This window comes from Saimiri boliviensis, chromosome 2 (assembly GCF_048565385.1).
Source record: "Saimiri boliviensis isolate mSaiBol1 chromosome 2, mSaiBol1.pri, whole genome shotgun sequence".
Classification (NCBI taxonomy): Eukaryota; Metazoa; Chordata; class Mammalia; order Primates; family Cebidae; genus Saimiri; species Saimiri boliviensis.
Genome location: NC_133450.1, coordinates 44623486 through 44643663, shown reverse-complemented (window position 1 = coordinate 44643663; position 20178 = coordinate 44623486). Strand labels below are relative to the sequence as shown.

The 20178-nt window shown below is 41.6% G+C and overlaps 1 protein-coding gene across 5 annotated transcripts in view; it reads left to right on the top strand.

Moving 5' to 3' along the window:
• Positions 1-20178, top strand: part of RNASE1 (ribonuclease A family member 1, pancreatic) — a 58101-nt gene that overhangs the window by 30750 nt on the left and 7173 nt on the right. For all 5 annotated transcript variants that reach the window (XM_003924377.4, XM_010335118.3, XM_039468912.2 and 2 more), the window contains one exon: positions 14046-14257. Coding sequence is in view for 3 of the 5 variants with exons in the window: in XM_039468912.2 (XP_039324846.1) it covers positions 14046-14257 (212 nt within the window). In the remaining 2 variants the exon portion in view is untranslated. The remainder of the gene's footprint in view (positions 1-14045; positions 14258-20178) is intronic.

Here is a 20178-nt window from a genome sequence, read left to right as displayed (position 1 = left end):
AGTCTTATTTACTTTTAAATGGATCACCAATATTCTAAGTGCTATTGATTGGACAATTAATTATTTTCTCTCCAGTTAGAAATGCCACCATTATGAGATTTACTAAATTGCCATTGTTCGTAGTTTACTTCTGAAGACTCTCTATTTTAATATTTTGTCTTCTGTGCTAGTAATACACAGTAATAATGGTAAGGATAAGCCAGTTATCAAAATACTGTATAAAAATTATTTAATCAGAGTAAAGAGAAGCATGTGGCCTTGAGGGATGTTTCATCAATGCCCTGGAAAAGCTTTATGAACTAGCCCATGCCACAGTGACCAGAAAGCTGAAGGCTGTCAGATACAAGGTCTCTCTCTTTCAGATAGTGTTGGACAAATACTGTGAAACTGCTCTATAGAGTCTTATTCCTGCTTTCATGACAAGTCTCTCTTGAATGGATTGGGAATTTCATTGAATGTTGGGATTATATGGTATTTTTCTTTAATCAGTTAATGGGGTGAATTAGCTTAGTTGATTTTAGAATACTAAGCCAACCTTGTATTCCTGGAATGAACCCATTTTGGTTATATGGTATAATCTTTTTTATATAAGACTAAATTTAATTTGTTAATATTTTGTTAAGGGGTTTTTTTTTTTTTTTGCATTTATGTTCGTGAATGACATTGGTGTGTAATTTTTTTGTACTGCTTTGTTGAATTTTTGTATCTAGGTTATATGTTAGCCTCCAGAAAGGAATTGGGGAGTATTCCTTCTTTATTTTGTAACTGGAACAGAACTCACATGTGAAGTCCTGATATTTTCTTCTTTTTTGAGACTGCCATTTTTTTTTTTTTTTTTTTTTTTTGAGATGGATCTTTCTACATTGCCCAGGCTGGGATGTAGTGGCTATTCACAGGTATGATCGCAGAGCATACCTCTAACTACTGGTCTAAGTGATCCTTGAATATTTGGTCTCAAGTGCCTCAAACTCCTGCTCTCGAACTTCTGATCTCAGATAATCCTCCTGCCTCAGCTTCCAGCGTACCTGGGTCTACAGGTGTACACCACCAGGTTCAACTTCAAACTATTTTAAACTTCTGTTTTAATTTCCTTAATGGTTACAGAGATGCTAACTTTTCAATTTCTTCTTAAGAAAGCTTTGGCAGATTGTTTTTTCCCACGTAGGAATTTATCCATTTCATCTAAAGTTTCAAAATATATTAGCACAAAGTTATTCATAATAATATTTTATTATTTAATATTTAATGTTTAATGTTTAATGCTTATAGCATTAATTTAATGTCCTATTGTTATTCTGACTTTTTTGGTATGCTTTTTATGGATAAAACTTTTGAGGGAGGTCTCTCTTATTAGATGAAAATTTTTTCGGACATGTAGAAGCAACTACTTACTCGCTCGTGTAGAGACTGTTTTAGAATGGGTCCACCTCTTTTTTTTTTTTTTTTTTTTTTGAGCCAGAGTTTCACTCTTGTTACCCAGGTGGAGTGCAATGGTGCGATCTCGGCTCACCGCAACCTCCGCCTCCTGGGTTCAGGCATTTCTCCTGCCTCAGCCTCCTGAGTAGCTGGGATTACAGGCACACGCCACCATGCCCAGCTAATTTTTTGTATTTTTAGTAGAGACAGGGTTTCACCATGTTGACCAGGATGGTCTCGATCTCTTGACCTTGTGATCCACCTGCCTTGCCCTCCCAAAGTGCTGGGATTACAGGCGTGAGCCACCGTGCCCAGCCGAGTCCACCTCTTTTATGTTTTTCTTTCTTTCTTCTCTCTCTCTCTCTCTCTCTCTTTTTTTTTTTTTGCAGCTAAAGGCTTGTTTCATTTAAATGGCTGATCTATGTAATCACGGAGGCCAGTATGTACAGACAAAGGGGGAGCTTTTATTTCTTGGTTTCTTCCTCCTTGGAAAATGTCTTGACGATCTCCTCCTACTCGGCCTGGAGGTGCTCTTCACAGCGCTTGAGTGCTTCCTTGATCTTAGACCTGCAGGCCTCAGCCTGGTCAGCCAGGAGCTTCTTGCAGGCCTTGTCTGCCTTCAGCTTGTGGATGTGTTCTGTGAGCATCCGCTTGTTTTTGAACACATTCCCCTTCACCTTCAGGTACAAGCTGTGCTACATGTGGCGATCAATCTTCTTAGATTTAGTTTTTAATATAATCAGCAAAAAACCTGGCTGGAAACCTGTAGATATGAAGAGTGTTTATTTTTGGCTGGTGAGATTATGGCTGACTAATTTTTTTAAATTTTGTTTTTAGATTTGTGATTTTTCCAAATTTCCTAACATTTCTGCATTTTAAATGTGTTACTTCTCTAATCAGAAAAAAAGTTTAAAGTGTTATTTAAAATATTGACTTCTTAAATCAGACATTCTGAGGTCGTCTCCAGCCCTGCAAATACCCTCTCTTACTACAGTGGAGGTGGCACATTCACCTAGAATTTTGGGCTCTTCTTCTGAGTAGGTGATACTGATAGAGGAATACTTGGAATTCCCAGATTTGCTCAGAGAATTCTTGGCTAATTTTTACGGGGTGAATCTACTTCTTTCTCCCAGAGCATCCTTCTAAAGAAAAATGCTTTACCCACTGTATAGATAGAATTTCCTCTTTGTTGTCTTTCAAAAGGCTGCTTGGTAACACACACTAGCCAGGAAACCACTGCTTTTGAAACAATATTTTTCTCCAAGAATTATTATCATTGACTCTTTCCTTTGCCCTCTGCCATTCTTTCTTAAGAAGGCAAAGCTAGGTTTTAGGAGGAAAGCTTGGGTGTTGTCTGAAAGCAGATACAGATATCATTAAATGTTCTGTGGGACCTAAACAAGGTGCTTGTCCCATCTGAGCCACTAGGGAGCAATACAAGGCTAAGCTTATTGCCAGACCTGATGCATTTTCAACCTTTGATACATATCAAAAATATAAACTTTCTTTTTACAGGATTAGGAGATAGAGAGAGGTAGCTACAGAATATGCCCATTATTCTATAGGGCATATTCTATAGACCTCTTTCGGTCTGCTGTGTCCAGAGTCTTAGCTTTAATGTAATTAAGAGATCATCAGGAAAAAGATCCACACATATTCATCCATGTCTCCCTAGCACCTGGATCAGCATTTGACATGAGGTGGGCTTCTGTGCTTATTATTCCCCATCTTTCTATCTAGCTAGAAAGTGGGTCTTACCTCTGTGTGTAAAACAAGATCTATCACACCACAAACCACATGTATACACACACACACACACACACACACACACACACACACTCTCTGTCTCTGTCTCTGTCTCTCTCTCTCTCTCTCTATCTCTCTCTCTCTGAACTGAGCGCCCACAGGAAAGATGCTTATTGGCCAGTAATCCTTACTCAGGACACGGGACACCTGGATTTAAGTAAGTTCATGATGATGGAGAAAGTGAATTGAATTTTTTTTTTTTTTTTTTTTTTTCTGAGACGGAGCTTCGCTCTTGTTACCCAGGCTGGAGTGCAATGGCGCGATCTCGGCTCACTGCAACCTCTGCCTCCTGGGTTCAGGCAATTCTCCTGCCTCAGCCTCCTGAGTAGCTGGGATTACAGGCACGCGCCACCATGCCCAGCTAATTTTTTGTATTTTTAGTAGAGATGGGGTTTCACCATGTTGACCAGGTTGGTCTCGATCTCTTGACCTCGTGATCCACCCGCTTCGGCCTCCCAAAGTGCTGGGATTACAGGCGTGAGCCACCGCGCCCGGCCGAATTGAATTTTTAAGAAGTCCATGCTTATGGAAAAATGAGGAAAGAAATCGAATTATTAGGTCTGAAGCTCAGAAAATAAGTGGAGACTTTAAATCATACTTACCATGCTTACAATTGTGATTATAGGATTTAATATAATGAACAAGAATAAATCTTTGAGACAGGGACAGATAGTGTCTGAACATGTTATTTAGGTGAAGAGATCTCCATCTTCATTACAGACAAAAGGAGAAGAGATGACTGCAAACCAGGGAGGCTTAGACAAACCCAGGAAGTTTCCAGGGAATCTGCTCTCCCTAGACAATTGACAAAGGGGCAAAAAACACCTCTGTCTTTACTCTTCTGATTCTTTGTATCCCTTGGCGGTGGAAGGTGGACCTTGCCACTGACGACCTTTTATCTTTGAGTCACAGTAAACATCCCAATAAAGCAGTCCAAAATGATATCCAGAGAGGTCTACTTGATGTCAAGTAAAATAATAATTAATCTATACAACTATATCCTAGGCTTAATCTCAAACATTTGTAGCAAAATGGGAGAGTTAAGAGAAGGGAAAAAAGGTGAAAATCATACTGTGTTAGCATCTGGCCTCCAAGTAGAGGCAAATAAAGGAGGTATGGTCTTGGCTTACTGCAACCACCACCTCCTGGGCCCAAGGGATCCTCCCATTTCAGCATCTCAAGTAGCCAAGACTACAGGTGTGTGCCACCACACCTGCTAATTTTTGTATTTTTAGTGGCGATGGTTTCGCTATGTTGCCCAGGCTGATCTGGAACTCCTGGACTCAAGTGATCCTCCCGCCTCAGCCTCCCTAAGTGCTGAGATTATAAGCATGAGCCACTGCATTCGGCCAAAAATAACATGAAAAATTCTTCTAGTTCTCTTTCCCTCAGATCAGCATGAAAGCTGATTAGTTCTCTTCTCCTGATAAAGGCCTCTATGCTTCCTCCGAGATGGAGATTGTCGGAACAATGGGAAGAGTTTCAACTGAGTCATTCTGTCATTGATCATGACCTGCGCAGTCTGTTCACACAGTCTGTCCTCTTGGGGTGTGTGGGCACCACATGATAGCTTGTTCTCAGCATGGGTTAACTGAACCTTCTCAATTTCACAGACTGTGCACATGTCCCTAATTAGTAGTAAGGCTTTCTTCTCAGTTCTCCACCCTTAGCGAACCCTGGAACTACCCCCACTCCACTCCTCTTGTCTACAGCAATGGCTTTAATCTCCTGAGGTCACCCATCACTACCTCCCTTTAGTTACATTCCAGCCACAAATATGGGATAGGATGAGGCATGTGGCTGTCATGCAGAAAGCCCACAAGTACAGACAAGGACAGACCTGCAGAAGTCTTTCTTGTGACACCTGCATTCTCTCAGTCATGTACCATATTAGGACCTTGCCAACAGTTCCCTGTCACCTGATAAATGCCTACTCATATGTCAAGCCTGAATTTAAGTATGAAGTACTCCATGGAGCCTACCTTAGAATAATCCCTGTTATTTCTTTTATATTCCTTGCACATTTAAAACATGCTATTTATAGTTTGGCTCCCCACATAGAACTGTAAGTTCCTTGAGGATAGGGACCACGTCTTATTTATCTTTGTATACAGACAGTGCGTTGTAGGTGCTTAATAAATAATTGTCAAATAAATGAAATATAGTGGATGTCTATCATAGCAAGGTCTATGAGGTAAAAGGAAGCATAAAGCAACATTCCCTTTATCAGTTTGATATGTTTATAGAGAGAGACAATTGAGGGTACAAGACTAAAAGCACAAAGTCAACCGTGTAGAAACAGGTTCTGTGAGTTCAGAGAAGGACTAGATCACTCGGGGCTGAAATGTTTGGGGAAGTCTTCTGGGTGGTCATGAGTGGTTAGGTGAAATTTGAAGGTGGATAGGATTTGCATAGGTGAGAAAAGGCACTCCAGGCAGTGGAAAAGGCAAATGTGATTCAAAAAGAAAATTCAGACAATGGTAAATAGACAAATTTGGCTAGAGCATTACATTTAACACTGATGCCATAATCGTATCAAATGTACTGTTTGTGTTCAAATTTGTCAGTTGATGCACTAATCTTTTTATGGAGTATACCTTCTCCCTCCAGTGCAGGCTCCAGGTGAGCATCAGGAAACAGTTTGCTGCCATGTCTCCTTAGCCACCTTTAACCTGAATCATTTCCACAGCCTTCCTGTGTCTTTTTGATCTTTGACATTTTTGAAGAAATCACAAAAGAGAAGACCTTTCCTTCCTCCGATCTTTTTGATAGATTTTATCTTTTAGAGTAGTTTTAGGTTCACAGCACCCGCACAAGCACAGCCTCCCCCATTACCAACATCCCCCCAACCCGAGTAATACAGTTGTTACAACTGAGAAGCCTACATTGATACAGTATTATCACCCAAAGTCTGTAGTGTCCATTAGGCTTCACTCTTGGTGATGCACATTCTGTGGCAAATGTATAATGATATGCATTCACCGTTATAATATCATGCAGAGCAGTTTCACTGCTCAAAAATCTTCTGTGCTTTGCCTGTTTGTCTATCCCTTCCCCCCAACCCCTGGCAACCACTGATCTATTTACTGTTTCCATAGTTTTGCCTTTCCCAGAATGTTGTATAGTTGGAATCATATGGTACATACAGTGTGTAGCAGTAGCTACATACAGTGTGTAGTATTAGCTACTTACAGTAGTAGCCTTTTCAGAATGGCTTCTTTTACTTAATAATATTTGTTTAAGTTTCCTCTATGTCTTGTCATGACTTGATAGCTCATTTCATTTGAATGCTGAATAATATTCCATTATTTGGATGTACCACAGTTGATTTACCTATTCAGCCACTGAGGGACATCTTGATTGTTTCCAAACTTTGACAATTATGCATAAAGCTGTTATGAACATTTATGTGCAGGTTTTAGTGTAGACATAAGTTTTCAATTCATTTGTGTAAACACCAAGGAGAGAGACAGCTGGATTATGTGTTAAGAGTGTGTTTAGTTATTTTTAAAAATTTTTTGAGATGGAGTTTTGCTCTTGTTGCCCAAGGCTGGAGTAAAATGGCACAGTCATGGCTCACTGCAACCTCTGCCTCCTGGGTTCAAGTGATTCTCTTGCCTCAGCCTCCCAAGTAGCTGGGATTACAGGCATGTGCCACCAGGCTGGACTAATTTTTTTTTCTTTTTTTGTATTTAGTGGCAGGGTTTCACCATGTTGGTTGGGCTGCTCTTGAACATCTGACCTCAGGTGATCCACCCGCCCTGGCCTCCCAAAGTACTGGGATTACAGGTGTGAGCCACCTCACCTGGCCTCCCTGGCCTGAGTGTGTTTAGTTTTATAAGACACCTCCCTTTTTAATATTCTTCATTTTGGGTTTGTCCGATGTTTCCTTATGATTAAATTCAAGTTATGCATTCTATTTCAGAATACTGCATAGGTGATGTTGTGTCATCAGGGCAGCAAGTCTTCTGGGGGCATGAAACATCCATCTGTACTGCAATGGTCATGTCAATTGTGCTCACCCACGGAAGATACTGTCAGTTGTCTTCATGATATACTTGCTATTTTTTTCCTCCATTTCTACTAATAAACAGTTTGTGGAAGGGGATATATTCAGGTTTTGCAAACATCCTGTTTCTTTTCAAAATTTTCCCTAGATTGGCTGGGTACAGTGAATCATGCCTGTAATCCCAGCATTTTGGGAGGCAGATCCCTTCAGGTCAGGAGTTTGAGACCAGCCTGGCTAACATAGTGAAACCCAGTCTCTACTAAAACATGCAAAAATTACCTGGATTTGGTGGCGCATGTCTGAAGTCCCAGCTACTCAGGAGGCTTGAGGAAGGAGAACTGCTTGAACCCAGGAGGTAGAGGTTGCAGTGAACTGAGATTGTGCCACTGCACTCCAGCCTGGGTGACAGAGCAAGACTCCATCTCAAAAAAAAAAAAAAAAAAAAATTCCCCCAGATTTAGCATCCACTGATAATTCTTGCTTAATCCACTCTTTGTTATGTTAGTGACAAAATGATAATTTTAAAGTTTCTGCATGCCACATCTAACAGTTGGCTTTTAGCATTCTACTGTAAGCAAAACCCTCCCTTCTTCACATTGGTTTATTTGTGTTTATATTTATTACCATTATGAACTCATAAATTTCTATTTTTTCAGTGGCTTAGAATTCATTATTGTAGTTAATATTTTGGTGCCCAAATAGTCCCAGCATTGGCCCCTGAAATCCCTTTTAAGCTGCTTTCCGTATCTCTGTGATATGCTTTCTTTTCTGCTTTCTCAGCACTTCATTATTTTTTGGCGTAACACTATGTTCCCGCCTCATCTTGCACCTGCTCCACCTCCGTCATTTTCCTAAGGTGCTCTGACTTCTAAGTGAAGGATGGTGTCAGAGACCAAGATCTGGGCAGCTGTGCTCTTTGCTGCAAAGTGTCTTCATTTCTAGGCTTTTTTAGTGAAAATAGTTAATAAATATATGTCTCCATAAATGCATATATACACAAATGAATGTAACATACATAAATATATATGCATATGTAAATGACAACATTTTAAAAATTATTAGTTTACAGAGATACCTTTAATTCAGTCCATCCCCACAGGGTTCTTCTTTGCCTTCCTCCCTTCCATAATTGTATGTCCTTTCTTCCACAGCGTGATTAACATTAACCCTTGTACTTATTTGCTCACTCTTATAATAAATCAATCGTAGTTTGAGAATTGCTTTGCTCATACCACTATAATAAACAAGATTGCTAAAAAAATTTCAGGATATGAACTTTTTCCCCACCCCCACTCACCCTGGTTAAGACTAAAGGTTTATACTTAAATAATAAAATCAGGAGAACTAATAAAAATATTGTTTAGTAAGGCCAGGCAAGGTGGCTCTCGCCTGAAATCCCAGCACTTTGGGAGGGCGAGGTGAGTGGATCACTTAAGGTCAGGAGTTCAAGACCAGCCTGGCCAACATAGCAAAATGCCATCTCTACTAAAAATACAAAAATTAACTGGGCATAATGGTGTGTGCCTGTAGTCCTAGCTACTCAGGAGACTGAGGCAGGAGAATAGCTTGAACCCAAGAGGCAGAGGTTGCAGTGAGCCAAGATCATGCCACTGTACTTTAGCCTGGGCAACAGAGGGTGACTCCATCTAAAAAACAAAACGAACAAACAAAAAAAGTATTGTTTAGTAAGTGTCTTATGTAATAACAGATAACCAAAATTATGTTATTAGCTTTAGGTTATGCAGTGGCATTGGGGCTCAAATTCATGCCTAAATTGGGGCCAATTTCCCTAAAGCCCATGCCTTTTTTCGTTACATTATGTTCCACAAAGTCACAGTTGACAAGTTAAGTGGGCAGAGAATCAGGAGCAAGGAAGTGGTTTAGAGACTGAGATGATAGGCTGGGCGCAGCAGCTCATGCCTGTAATCCTAGCACTTTGGAAGGCCGAGGAGGATGAATCACCTGGGGTCGGGAGTTCAAGACTAGCCTGACCAACAGGAAGAAACCCCATCTCTAGTAAAAATACAAAATTAGTCAGGTATGGTGGTGCATGCCTAAAATCCCAGCTACTCGGGAGGCTGGGGCAGGAGAATCACTTGAACCCAGGAGATGGAGGTTGCAGTGAGCCGAGATTGTGCCATTGCACTCCAGCCTGGACAATAAGAACAAAACTCCATCTCAAAAAAAAAAAAAAAAAAAAGAGAGAGAAAGAGAGACTGAGATGATAACAGACAGACAGACAGACAGGCAGGTAGTTTTAGCCATCTCGAAGAGAGCATTCTCTTTTCTCCCTTGAGGCTGGCCATTGGGCATGATGGACAGATGACAAGGAGCATGCCCTAAGGAGCTGGAAGTTCAGTGAAAGTTCACTGCAAACCCAGAACTCCGCCCCCCCCACCCCCACCCAGCCAATAGCATTATTTCACCTACTCCTTACTTCCAATCCAATTTTAAATACTTTTCTTTAGAAGGGGACACTTTTTGGAACTTGAGCAGCAGCTCAGAAATGTTAAACAAATACCCCACTGTTTGCTGAGAACTTAAGTCAATACTGATTTTATTATTCAGGCAAATAAGAGCTGCAACTCCGGTCATCTGAGCTGGCTGACCAGCTTCCAGCTCTGAAATAGCAATTTCAATGGTCTGTTTTTCTGGGGACAGGGCAAACTGGGGAGATTTGAAGCTGCCCAGTGAAGCTCCTCCAGGAGCCTGACAGGGATTAAGGGTTCGAGAAAGAGTTCAAAAGAAAGGGCACTACAGGGGACCACAGGCAAGACTGCTACGGCCTCTCTCAGTGGTTTCCTTCCTCTTCCTGGCCACCCTCTGTCTACCACACAGAAGGTTAGTACCCAAAGACAACCTTCCAGTGCAAGAAAAGCTGCATTGTTTAAACACTTGTTCCTCAGCTTTCATCCACCTCCTTTGTTTCCTTTCCACAAATTTCCGTGTTCAGTGTTTCCCCTGGAAGTTTCAGGCGCTGCTGTGGCTCCCACAGTCACCCCTGGGGAGAGATGATTAATTGTACACAGTGTCCCAAGTCTCTCTCAGAAGCATCACTTTGAGCTTCTCCATTGTCTGCTGCACCTTCCCCCAGTGTGACTCTCAGTGTGTCTGCAGTGACTCATAACCTTTGGCAGATGCCTCAAAGCAGCCTCTGCCCACCTGGTATTCCTTGATACATCCCCTTCCTTTCATGCTGCTTTCCAGTTCTATATAAAAACAGAATGAGGGAACAATCAGTCTATCCTTCCTGCCCAAACAAAAATGTCAATCATTTTCACTCCTACTAATTCAGAACGTAAACTTAACTGTTCATTGTGACCTTTTCAGAAGCCGTATTAAACTGGTAATAATAACAATATAATGATCTCTATGGAGGGCTTTGTGCTCTGAATAGAGTGCCCATCTAATTTGCTGTCTGAATTGTGATACTTTTGAGAGCAAAAAGGAATATTATTAGTAATTAAGCCAGGACAGCAACATACATAGGGATGGTCCTGGGTAACTCTGACATATGGTTTCATAACTGAGAACTTAATAATGATATCATTATTCAGGCAAATAAGGCTGCAACTCTGGTCATATGAGCTGGCTGAACTCTTCTAGATGCTTTACTTGGATCATTTTATTTAGTTCCCACAAACTGATAAATACTTCAAAGATAGAACTATTTTCAAAAAGATAATCATATATGTACCTTTATATCTAGTCATTTCTATACTCTTGCTATAATTCTAGAAGTTAAAAAGTGATCTATGTTTTTTTCTTCTACTTAATTACTTACAGAAAATGCTACAGTGTTTCTTTTGTTTCAAATTCCCTAACCACTGTTTTCTCTCACATCTTATTGATTTGGCCAGGATTTCCAAAACAGTATCAAATAATAATAAATATTACTGTTATCATTTTCTGATTCTAATTTTATGAGGATATGTCTAGGTAGATAAATGTTGGTAAGTCCTAGATACTCTTTCTGACTTTTTCATGATCAGCTTGGCTAATTGATTATAGAACCCTATGGGTAACTGCCTGACTGATTAGATTTGGCTCATAAAATGAAACCCACTAGTCTCATATATCTAAGTCTCCTTATTATAGTAAGAAAACTTTTTTTTTTCTATTCCTTTGAAAGTTCAACAACCCAAAGCCCCTGGAGCGCTTGGTGTTTGGATCTCTCATTACCACACAGTCTGTGAGCGTTCCCCATTGCTCAAAATGGCTCCTCAGGCTCTCATTGGTTGTTTCAAAGCTCAACTCTCCAACGAAGAGCTTCCTCAGCTGTTCCAGCTCTTTAGGAGACTAAAGTGGGGGAAGGAGGAAGTGTTAAATGGGCTACAACATGAAACAATTTCCATCGAGGAAAAGAAAAACTAGACAACTGTGTATGTAGCACTCATTGTTCATTCAGATTGCAACAAGCCACGTGCTTCTCCCTTGAGACCGGGTTTTACCATGTTGGCCAGGCTGGTCTTGAACTCCTGACCTCAGGTGATCCACTTGCCTTCCTCCCAAAGTGCTGGGATTACAGGCATAAGCCACCGTGCCCAGCCTGTGAAAGTAAATTTCAACCCTGGGTGAACATCTAAATTACTAGGAGAGATCTAAACATAATGATTAGCAGGTCCACTCCTGACTATCTCAGGAATCTCTGGTGGTGGGATCCAGGCTAGGTAGTTTGTTTGGCTGTTGTTTTGTTTTGTTTTGTTTTGTTTTGTTTTGTTTTGTTTTGTTTTGTTTTGTTTTGTTTTGTTTTGTGATAGAGTCTTGTGCTTGTCTCCCAGGCTGGAGTGCAATGCCACAATCTTAGCTCACTGCAACCTCTGCCTTCTGGGGTTCAAGTGATTCTCCTGCCTCAGCCTCCCGAGTAGCTGCTATTACAGGTGCCTGCCACTGTGCCCAGCTAATTTTTTGTATTTTAGTAGATTAGGGGTTTACCATGTTGACCACGCTGGTGTCAAATTCCTGACCACAGGTGATCTGCCCACCCCCACCTCCCAAAGTGCTGAGATTACAGGTGTAAGCCATTGTGCCAGACCGACACTGGTAGTTTTTAAGAGCTTACAAAGGAATTTATCAAAAAATCTCATCAAGTTATAAGTGGCAGAGCTAGAGAAAAAACACACTTTTTTCCCTGACCTTTTATATTACCTGAGCTATATTTACTACACCACTTCTCTGTTATTTATAATTTACCCCATTCTACAGTAGCAGTCATTAATTTTTGCCTCTTTATTGGAGAGCTAGGCTTCTTATTTATTCTTTTTCAGATAATATTGTACACATCATGACAACTTCTTGAAACCACCTTTGCAAAATTATGACTGAGAATGTGAAAGAGATCTAACCTAACTGACTCTATCTTGCTTTTAAGCTTTAAGCTGTCCTTGTTCATTCCTGGGCTAGGCTGAAATAACTTTGGGAGAAACCTAGTTTATAGTTTAAAACAAAGACAATAATAGCCTTTCCCCAAAGCAGACCTCCTCCTTGCCTGGGGACTAGATTGCCCTTGTAGGACTAACTTAGCCACAAGATGAGAAATTATGCTTTAGGAGTCATGCCGCTGGAGGCTACAAGATTCTGAGCCTCCCTAAACTCCTTCTAAGATCAGTGCTTGAGATATTTTGCAGACCCTGCACTGGTCTCAAACTCCTGACCTCAGGCTGTTTTTTGTTTGTTTGTTTGTTTGTTTGTTTGAGACAAGTCTTGTTCTTGTCGCCCAGGCTGGAGTGCAGTGCCACAATCTCAGCTCACTGCAACCTCTGCCTCCTAGGTTCAAGTGATTCTCCTGCCTCAGCCTCCAGGAATAAATAAGAAGCTTAGCTCTCCAATAAAGAGGCAACAATTCAGATAAACCGGCTCATTAGATCTTTTGGCCCCCTCCCAGGAGCTGACTCTGAGCAAGAGGACAGCTTCAGTTCCCTATGATTTCATCTCCTAACTGACCAATCAGCACTCTGGCTCACTGGCTTCCTCTGACCCACCATGCTGTTGGTAAAAACTCTGCTGCCTGACTGCTTGGGGAGACTGATCAGCTCTGTGTGAATTACTCTTTCTCCATTGCAATTCTCCTGGTGTGATAAATTGGCTCTGTCTAGGCAGTGGGCAAGGCGAACCCATTGGGTGGTTACATTCCTCCTCCATGAAAAACACATTACATTTCTTCCACAATCACCTTTTCATTCTCAACCATGACTAATATTTTCTTTGTGGTATTATCTATGTTTCTAGTCAGTTAATCTTCTCTGACTTCCTAGTTTTCTACAATAAGACATTAATTTACTTAACACATATTAATTGGGAACTGTTTAAACAAGGTTTAAGACAGTTTCTCTTCAAAGAGTTTCACTTTGTTACAAACAAGGTCTTCTTCTCCAAGAGGTTTTTACTTCCTTGTTCTATCTGTCCTGAAGTCTTATTTCCCTGCTCTTTGTCAAAATTAATCTTGCCTGCCAATCTATCAGGCCCTCCCACCCTGCTGTGCTCACACATGCCCACCAAGAAATCACCCCCTCCCTGCTGTAACAGCTTTTCCCTGCCGAGACTGATCCTCCCAGCTTCCCACTGATGTGATCGCATTCCCGCACTTTTTAAGTTAACCAATTGGGTTGAGCTTAGATTGTGCAGTCCAACTCCAGCCAATGGAGGCAGGACACAGTAACAGGGTCAAGCTGTGTTAAGAGATAATAAAAACTCTTGCTTTCCTTTGTTCTATATGTGCTCGCCATCACACCATTTGCGAGTAGCACTCTTTCTGCAGAAAGTAAATTTGCCTTGCTGAGAGATCCTTTGTCTCACTGCTGATTCTTCTTTTCAGCACCGAGCATTTGTTCCCAACAAATTTGGTGGCCCATATGAGGACTTCATTCTTCCCCTGGGAAAAGGGTCTCTGATCACCTCTCATAAGGAGATACATCCAGCTGCCTCATTGTGGTGGCCTCAGGAGAAAGGAATCGGGACTTACCCTGTGATGAATAAACCTGGACTCAGCAACAGGGGAGAAAAGGCTTGCAACACCACAGTGACCAGGTAACTCTGTGCACACACCAAGGTAAGAAGTGTCACAGGAGTGACAAAGTATTTCCTTGGTGGTCAGGAGGTTGAGTGGGGAGGATTCTGGAGGTTGAAAGTGCATGTGGAGTGAGTGAGTGAGTCCAATTTGTGGTTCCATGGTCATCTCACATGGCTCCTCGAAGCAGTCTGAAGCAGTACCACGAGGGAAGTGGCCAGAGCAGAGGAAGTGAAGAGAGAGCTGTGCAGGAAGCCTCCATCAGGTGGGGTCAAACCTCCAGAGAAGGAAAGGCAAGAAACCTAATAGGTGAGGTTGAGCTTTAACAAAACTTTGAGGGAAACGGAAGGCAAGAAACTTCTGATAGGAGAGGCTAAGCCTAGGCAAGCTTCCAAGGGAAGGCAGGGCAAGAAACATCTAATAGGAGAAGTTGAGCTACCTTCCCAACCCTGCAACCAGGAGTGTTAGACACCTCCAGTAAGAGGCGTTGAAAACTCCACAGAAAAGGCCTATCCTAGTTAGGCATCACCTCAAACCTTCAAGATGGGATATGTTTCAAGTAAGACAGGGAAGATAAAGAGCCAAACAGATGATGAAATTCCTCCTGTTAATCTTCTGGAACTTATGTTAAAATATTAGAAAGATATAAAAGAAATCAGCAAATGATAAAATATTGTTATTTTATTTGAACTTGAGAGCCTATCCTCAAACCCTCAATTTTCTGGCCAAAATTTGGGTCCAATGAGGAATGGATTTGTCAGCTTTTAATAGAATGTGTTAATGACAAGAGCCCTGTCTCCCAAGAGGAGAAAGACTATGCTCTCTGTTGGAGGCAAGGACCTGTCCTCCTTTACCCTTTAAAAACTGGAGTGAGCAAGTCAGAAACAGACTCTTCCGAAAATGAGAGTCTCAATTCCTAAACAACCCACCAATACATGGGATCCACTAGATCATCCTCCTGCAATCCACTAAAACTTGCCCAATTACTGCCTTGGCATACATTCCTAGATGTGTTTAGAGAACATGGACTTTTGATAAGGCTTTAGATATTATCAACTGCCCTCTATAAAAATGATATTTCACTTCTAATAGGAGAGCAAGAGACCATTTTTTTTCTCCTCGGTCAAACAATAGCATGCCCTTGCCTGCTCTTTTATCTATGATTCCACAGCATTTCACACCTACTCTATTATACCACTTGTCATATTCAGTGGGAATTCTTTCTTCTCAGTCTCCTAAATTACACTGTTTTCAAGAACAGAAAGAGTGTTTTATTCACACTTACATCTTCCTGATTTTGTGCAATGTATACATTTGGTTTCTGTTGGGAACAAATGCTCGGTGCCACAAAGAAGAATCAGCACTGAGACAAAAGATCTCTAAGCAAGGCAAATTTACTTTCTGCAGAAAGAGTGCTACTCGCAGATGGAGTGATGGCGAGCACACATAGAACAAAGGAGAGCAGGGGTTTTTATTATCTCTTAACACAGCTTGTCCCTGTTACTGTGTCCTGCCTCCTTTGGCTGGAGTTGGACTGCACAATCTAAGCTGAACCCAACTGGCTAACTTGAAAAGTGCAGGAATGCGGGTTATATCTGTGGGAAGCTGGGAAGATCAGTTTTGTCTGGAAAAAGCCGTTACAGCAGGGAAAAGCTGTTATAGCTGAGAGAGGGTGATTTCTTGGTGGGCATGCCTGAGCACAGCAGGGTGGGAGAGGCTGATAGATTGGCAGGCAAGATTAATTTAGTCAAAGAACAGGGAAATAAGACTTCAGGACAGATACAACAAGGAAGTAAAAACCTCTTGGAGAAGAACACCTTGTTTGTAACAAAGTGAAACTCTTTGAAGAGTAGTTGTTCAAACTACTTGTTTTAACAATTTTCCCCCTCTTGAATGTATACACTTTCTTCTTCAAATGTATTTAATGTGGCTTGAATTTGTTGTTCTTTTTGATTATCTAGAAGGAAAAGTTTGTCTGAATAGAATGGGGGAGAATTGGGAAAGGTTTTAGTGAGAAAGGTTTTAGTGTTTTTACCTTGGGCAGCAAGAGACTGCTACATTGTGGTGTGTTGGTGAGACTGTAACAGTGGCAGAGAACCATCCTGCTAAAAGTAAAGCCTCTTCCCCAGGGGCAGTCCACATCTAATAAATGTTGAGGGGATATAAAGGCTTGATCCCTTTACCTTAATTCAGGACAACTCTGAAGGTCAATCTAGTTCTAGAGAAAGCTAGCATTCCTATGGGATTGGCCAAGACCTTTATTGTGACTGCATGAAAACTCTACCTCCCCTGCCCAATTATGCTTCCTTCATTCCCTCTGCAGGTATTGCTCCAAGATTTCTCCCCAGTAAACATCTTAAATGTACATTTTAATCTCAGGGTTTATTTTCATAGGAAATATGCCCTATGACACAAGAGTATAAATGCAAACATATAAGAGTTTTTACTGACGACAGTGTACATGTAAAAAGTTGTAAATCTTATAAATGTCCCCCAATACAGATTTTGTTTAATGAATTATGATATATCCATAACATGAAATACTGTAGAACCATTCAGAGTAATATAGATACATGTTGACTTGGAATAGGATGGATTTTTGTTTGTTTGTTTTTGTTTTTGAGACAAGGTCTCACTCTGTCGCCCAGGCTGGAATGCAGTGGTTTGATCATGGCTCACTGCAGTTTCACCATCTTGGGCTCAAGCCATCTTCCCACCTCAGACTCCTGAGTAGTTGGGACTACAGGCATGTATCACCACACCCAGGCAATTTAATTTTGTTTTGTTTTGTTTTTTGGGAGAGACAAGGTTTCTCCTACGCTGCGCAGACTGGTCCATGTGCAAGCCACCATACCTGGCTAATTTTTTAAATTTTTAGTTGGGACAAGGTCTCCCTGTGTTGGCTAGGCTGGTCTCGAACTCCTCGGCGCCAGCAATCCATCTGCTTCAGTCTCCCAAAATGTTGGGATTATAGGCATGAGCCACCACACCCAGCCTAGGACACATTTTTAAATAAACTTAAAAAAATTGAAATGTACACACAGAAAAATCATAATTACATAGCTCAGAAAGTTAACTCAAAGCAAACAGCTCTGTGTTCACCACTACCCAAGTTAAGAAATTAAATTTTACTAGGACCCCAGATGCATTTGAAGAGAAAAAGCAGAATCTGAAGCAGTGTTATAGTACTTCATATTTTATAAAATCATACACATAGACAAAAGCGTGGAGAATTACACTGTAAAATGTTAATAATGTTATTGTAAGTGATGAAAATACAAGCAGTATATTCTATTAGTTTAGCAAGAATTTAAATATTTTGTATCTTTTTCAATATCCCATATCTAGATCACTTCATAACTTAGAAAAATATATACTGCAACTTCCCAATGAATATTTACTAACTGTTGACTTGTATCCAAAATTCATTAATGAGCACCTCCTAATTCTGTATTATAAGCTCCATTACTAGATTTATCTGTAATTTTTAGGTATCTGTTAATACTATATTCTTGAAGCTTTCTATTTAACCTAGTGAATTAATGATGAAACCACAGACAGACCAAAATTCTTTTTTCCTACTATAGAAATCAACATATAATAAATGTATACATTCAATTACAGCATTTACTCTTTATGTTGCCTTAGCTTTACAATGAAAGCTTTAAATTCCTGTAAGTGTGAATACACTGTGGCATTTAATTTTTTCATAGAAAGATAGGACTTTGTGAATTTTATTTAGTGTGAACATATACGAAATCCACGTTGGGGTTACAATCCCTTTTTTTGCTGGTCTTTAATTTGAATTTAGGAGGAGGCAGAAGAAGTATAGGTGAGAACTTCAGAAAACAAACCCTACACTTTAGTGCAGAAACACAGACACCCACACTTTTCCTCACAAGTGTATGTGCTGCATAGGATACCCTCTTCTGCTCACATAAAACAACTATAGCTCTGCTGAGGTCTGCTTTTCAGCTTCTGTGTAAGAGATATAAATAGCTAAAAGAAAAAGAAAGAAGAGGAAGTAGAGTTGAGTTTGGGGCAGAACCAGATAGGCAGAGAGAGGTTAAAGACTGGCTTTTCTGGAGAAGTAAGAACCATGTTCAGCGGGTAGGAACTCAGCCAGATCGGATTGGAGTGAGGGAAACAGGTCAGATAATGGGTTAGAAGACTGAATTTAGTGACAGATAACAGGGTCTATTGAAGAATATGTGAAACTTATTCTCTAAATGAGATAAGACCGGCCTCTCTTCACCTTGATGGGCCTGATAGACTCCCCCATCCATGTGCTTTGTCCCTTGGCAATATGTCCTCCTATGTGAAAAGAAGCACTGCCCTGTCATTATGACAATCCTCAAGATTAACAAAAGGAGGAGGCAGAAGATGGAAGATGTGATAAGAAACATTGCCTTTTTTTTTTTTTTTTAGAGTGAGTCTTGCTCTGTCACCCAGGCTGGAGTGCAGTGATGCAATCTCAGCTCACTGTAACCTCTGCCCCCTGGGTTCAAGCAATTCTCCTGCTTCAGCCTCCCCAATAGCTGGGATTAAAGGCATGTACTACCATACCTGGCTAATTTTTGTATTTTTAGTAGAGACAGGTTTCACCATGTTGGCCAGGCTGGTCTTGAACTCCTGACTTTAAATGATCCACCAACCTCGGCCTCCCAAAGTACTGCGATTACAGGCATGCACCACCATGCTCAGGTGGAAGCATTTCTAAGCAAATGATTTTCCTCTAGACCTTGTTTCCTTGATGAAACCAGCATGTGAGGCCTCTTCAAAGAGGGAAGCTACTGCTTGGAGCAGCTGTCCTCCTAGAGGCCTCATCCTCCTAAGAGGGCTTCCCTTCCTCCAGTGTCTCTGTGGAATCAACAAATGCTTCCATGGACTAAAGAGCAGGGGCCCTGACCTGCTCACCCACACTCCAGCTGCCCCAGTGAAGGGCCCCTAATGAGACCTCAGTAGGAGTCCCCAGTCCCCCAACTCCTCAGAAGGGATCAGCAGCACAGCCATCTCTGTGTTCTCCCACCATAATTCCCAGCAGGAGGAGCTGTGGGAGGACTCTAGGGGAAATCTAGACCTAAAAGAAGAAATCGGTTTCACCATAAGTGTAGCACTTTGAGTGCACATCCTGGAGGCAGCCTCCCCGCTCAGCACACCCAGCAGCATGATATAGTGAGAACACTGCCACACACAGAGTGGGACAGAGGCTGCTTTCCACCTCTGCTGCCAAGGTGCTGTCTGACCTTGGTCTGCCCTGGCCCTCAATCTCCTGTGTACAATGGGAGGGAGTTACTTTCCATTGCTTGTGTCTTTTTGTTCCTTGAATTCAAAAGTAAATGTTCATATTTTCTTTCACATGGGAGTCCTGGTCAAAAGTGCATACCTTGACGACCTCAGCAATACGCTCTTAGAAGAGCTGGGGCAAGTAGGCTGTCTCTTAGGAAAGGGCTGCTAGGCACTGGCGCCTGCTCTGCAGGGGAACAGTGGTGTTGGTGGGTTGAGTCAGGGATAGGAAAAATTCTCAAAAAATGGGCGAAGTCAAGAGACCACTGAACAGCCCAGGTCGAAAGGGAATCCGGTCTTCTGTAATCAGCAACCACAGACAATGAAGTCTCTATCTTTCTTTAGACACCTAGCAACATCTGATTTACATTATGAAAGACCCAGGCTGGTCTGTGGGGTGGGAAGGGACATATGGAGAGTGAACCCTGTCCTTGGGGCTGAGGAAAACCAATAGTGTCAGGAGAATGGGATGGTGGTGCCAGAGCAGGTGGAGGCCCCCTGTGTGTTCTGGAGACCAGATTGTTGACTGCACCTGGTGGGCTCACAGGCCAGTCAGGGCCACTGTCTGGGAAGGTAGAACCTGTGCCTGCTGGGCCTCAGCCAAGGGCTTGGCATCAGAACCTCTTCCTCTCCCAGTTCATGCTGTGGGGTTGGG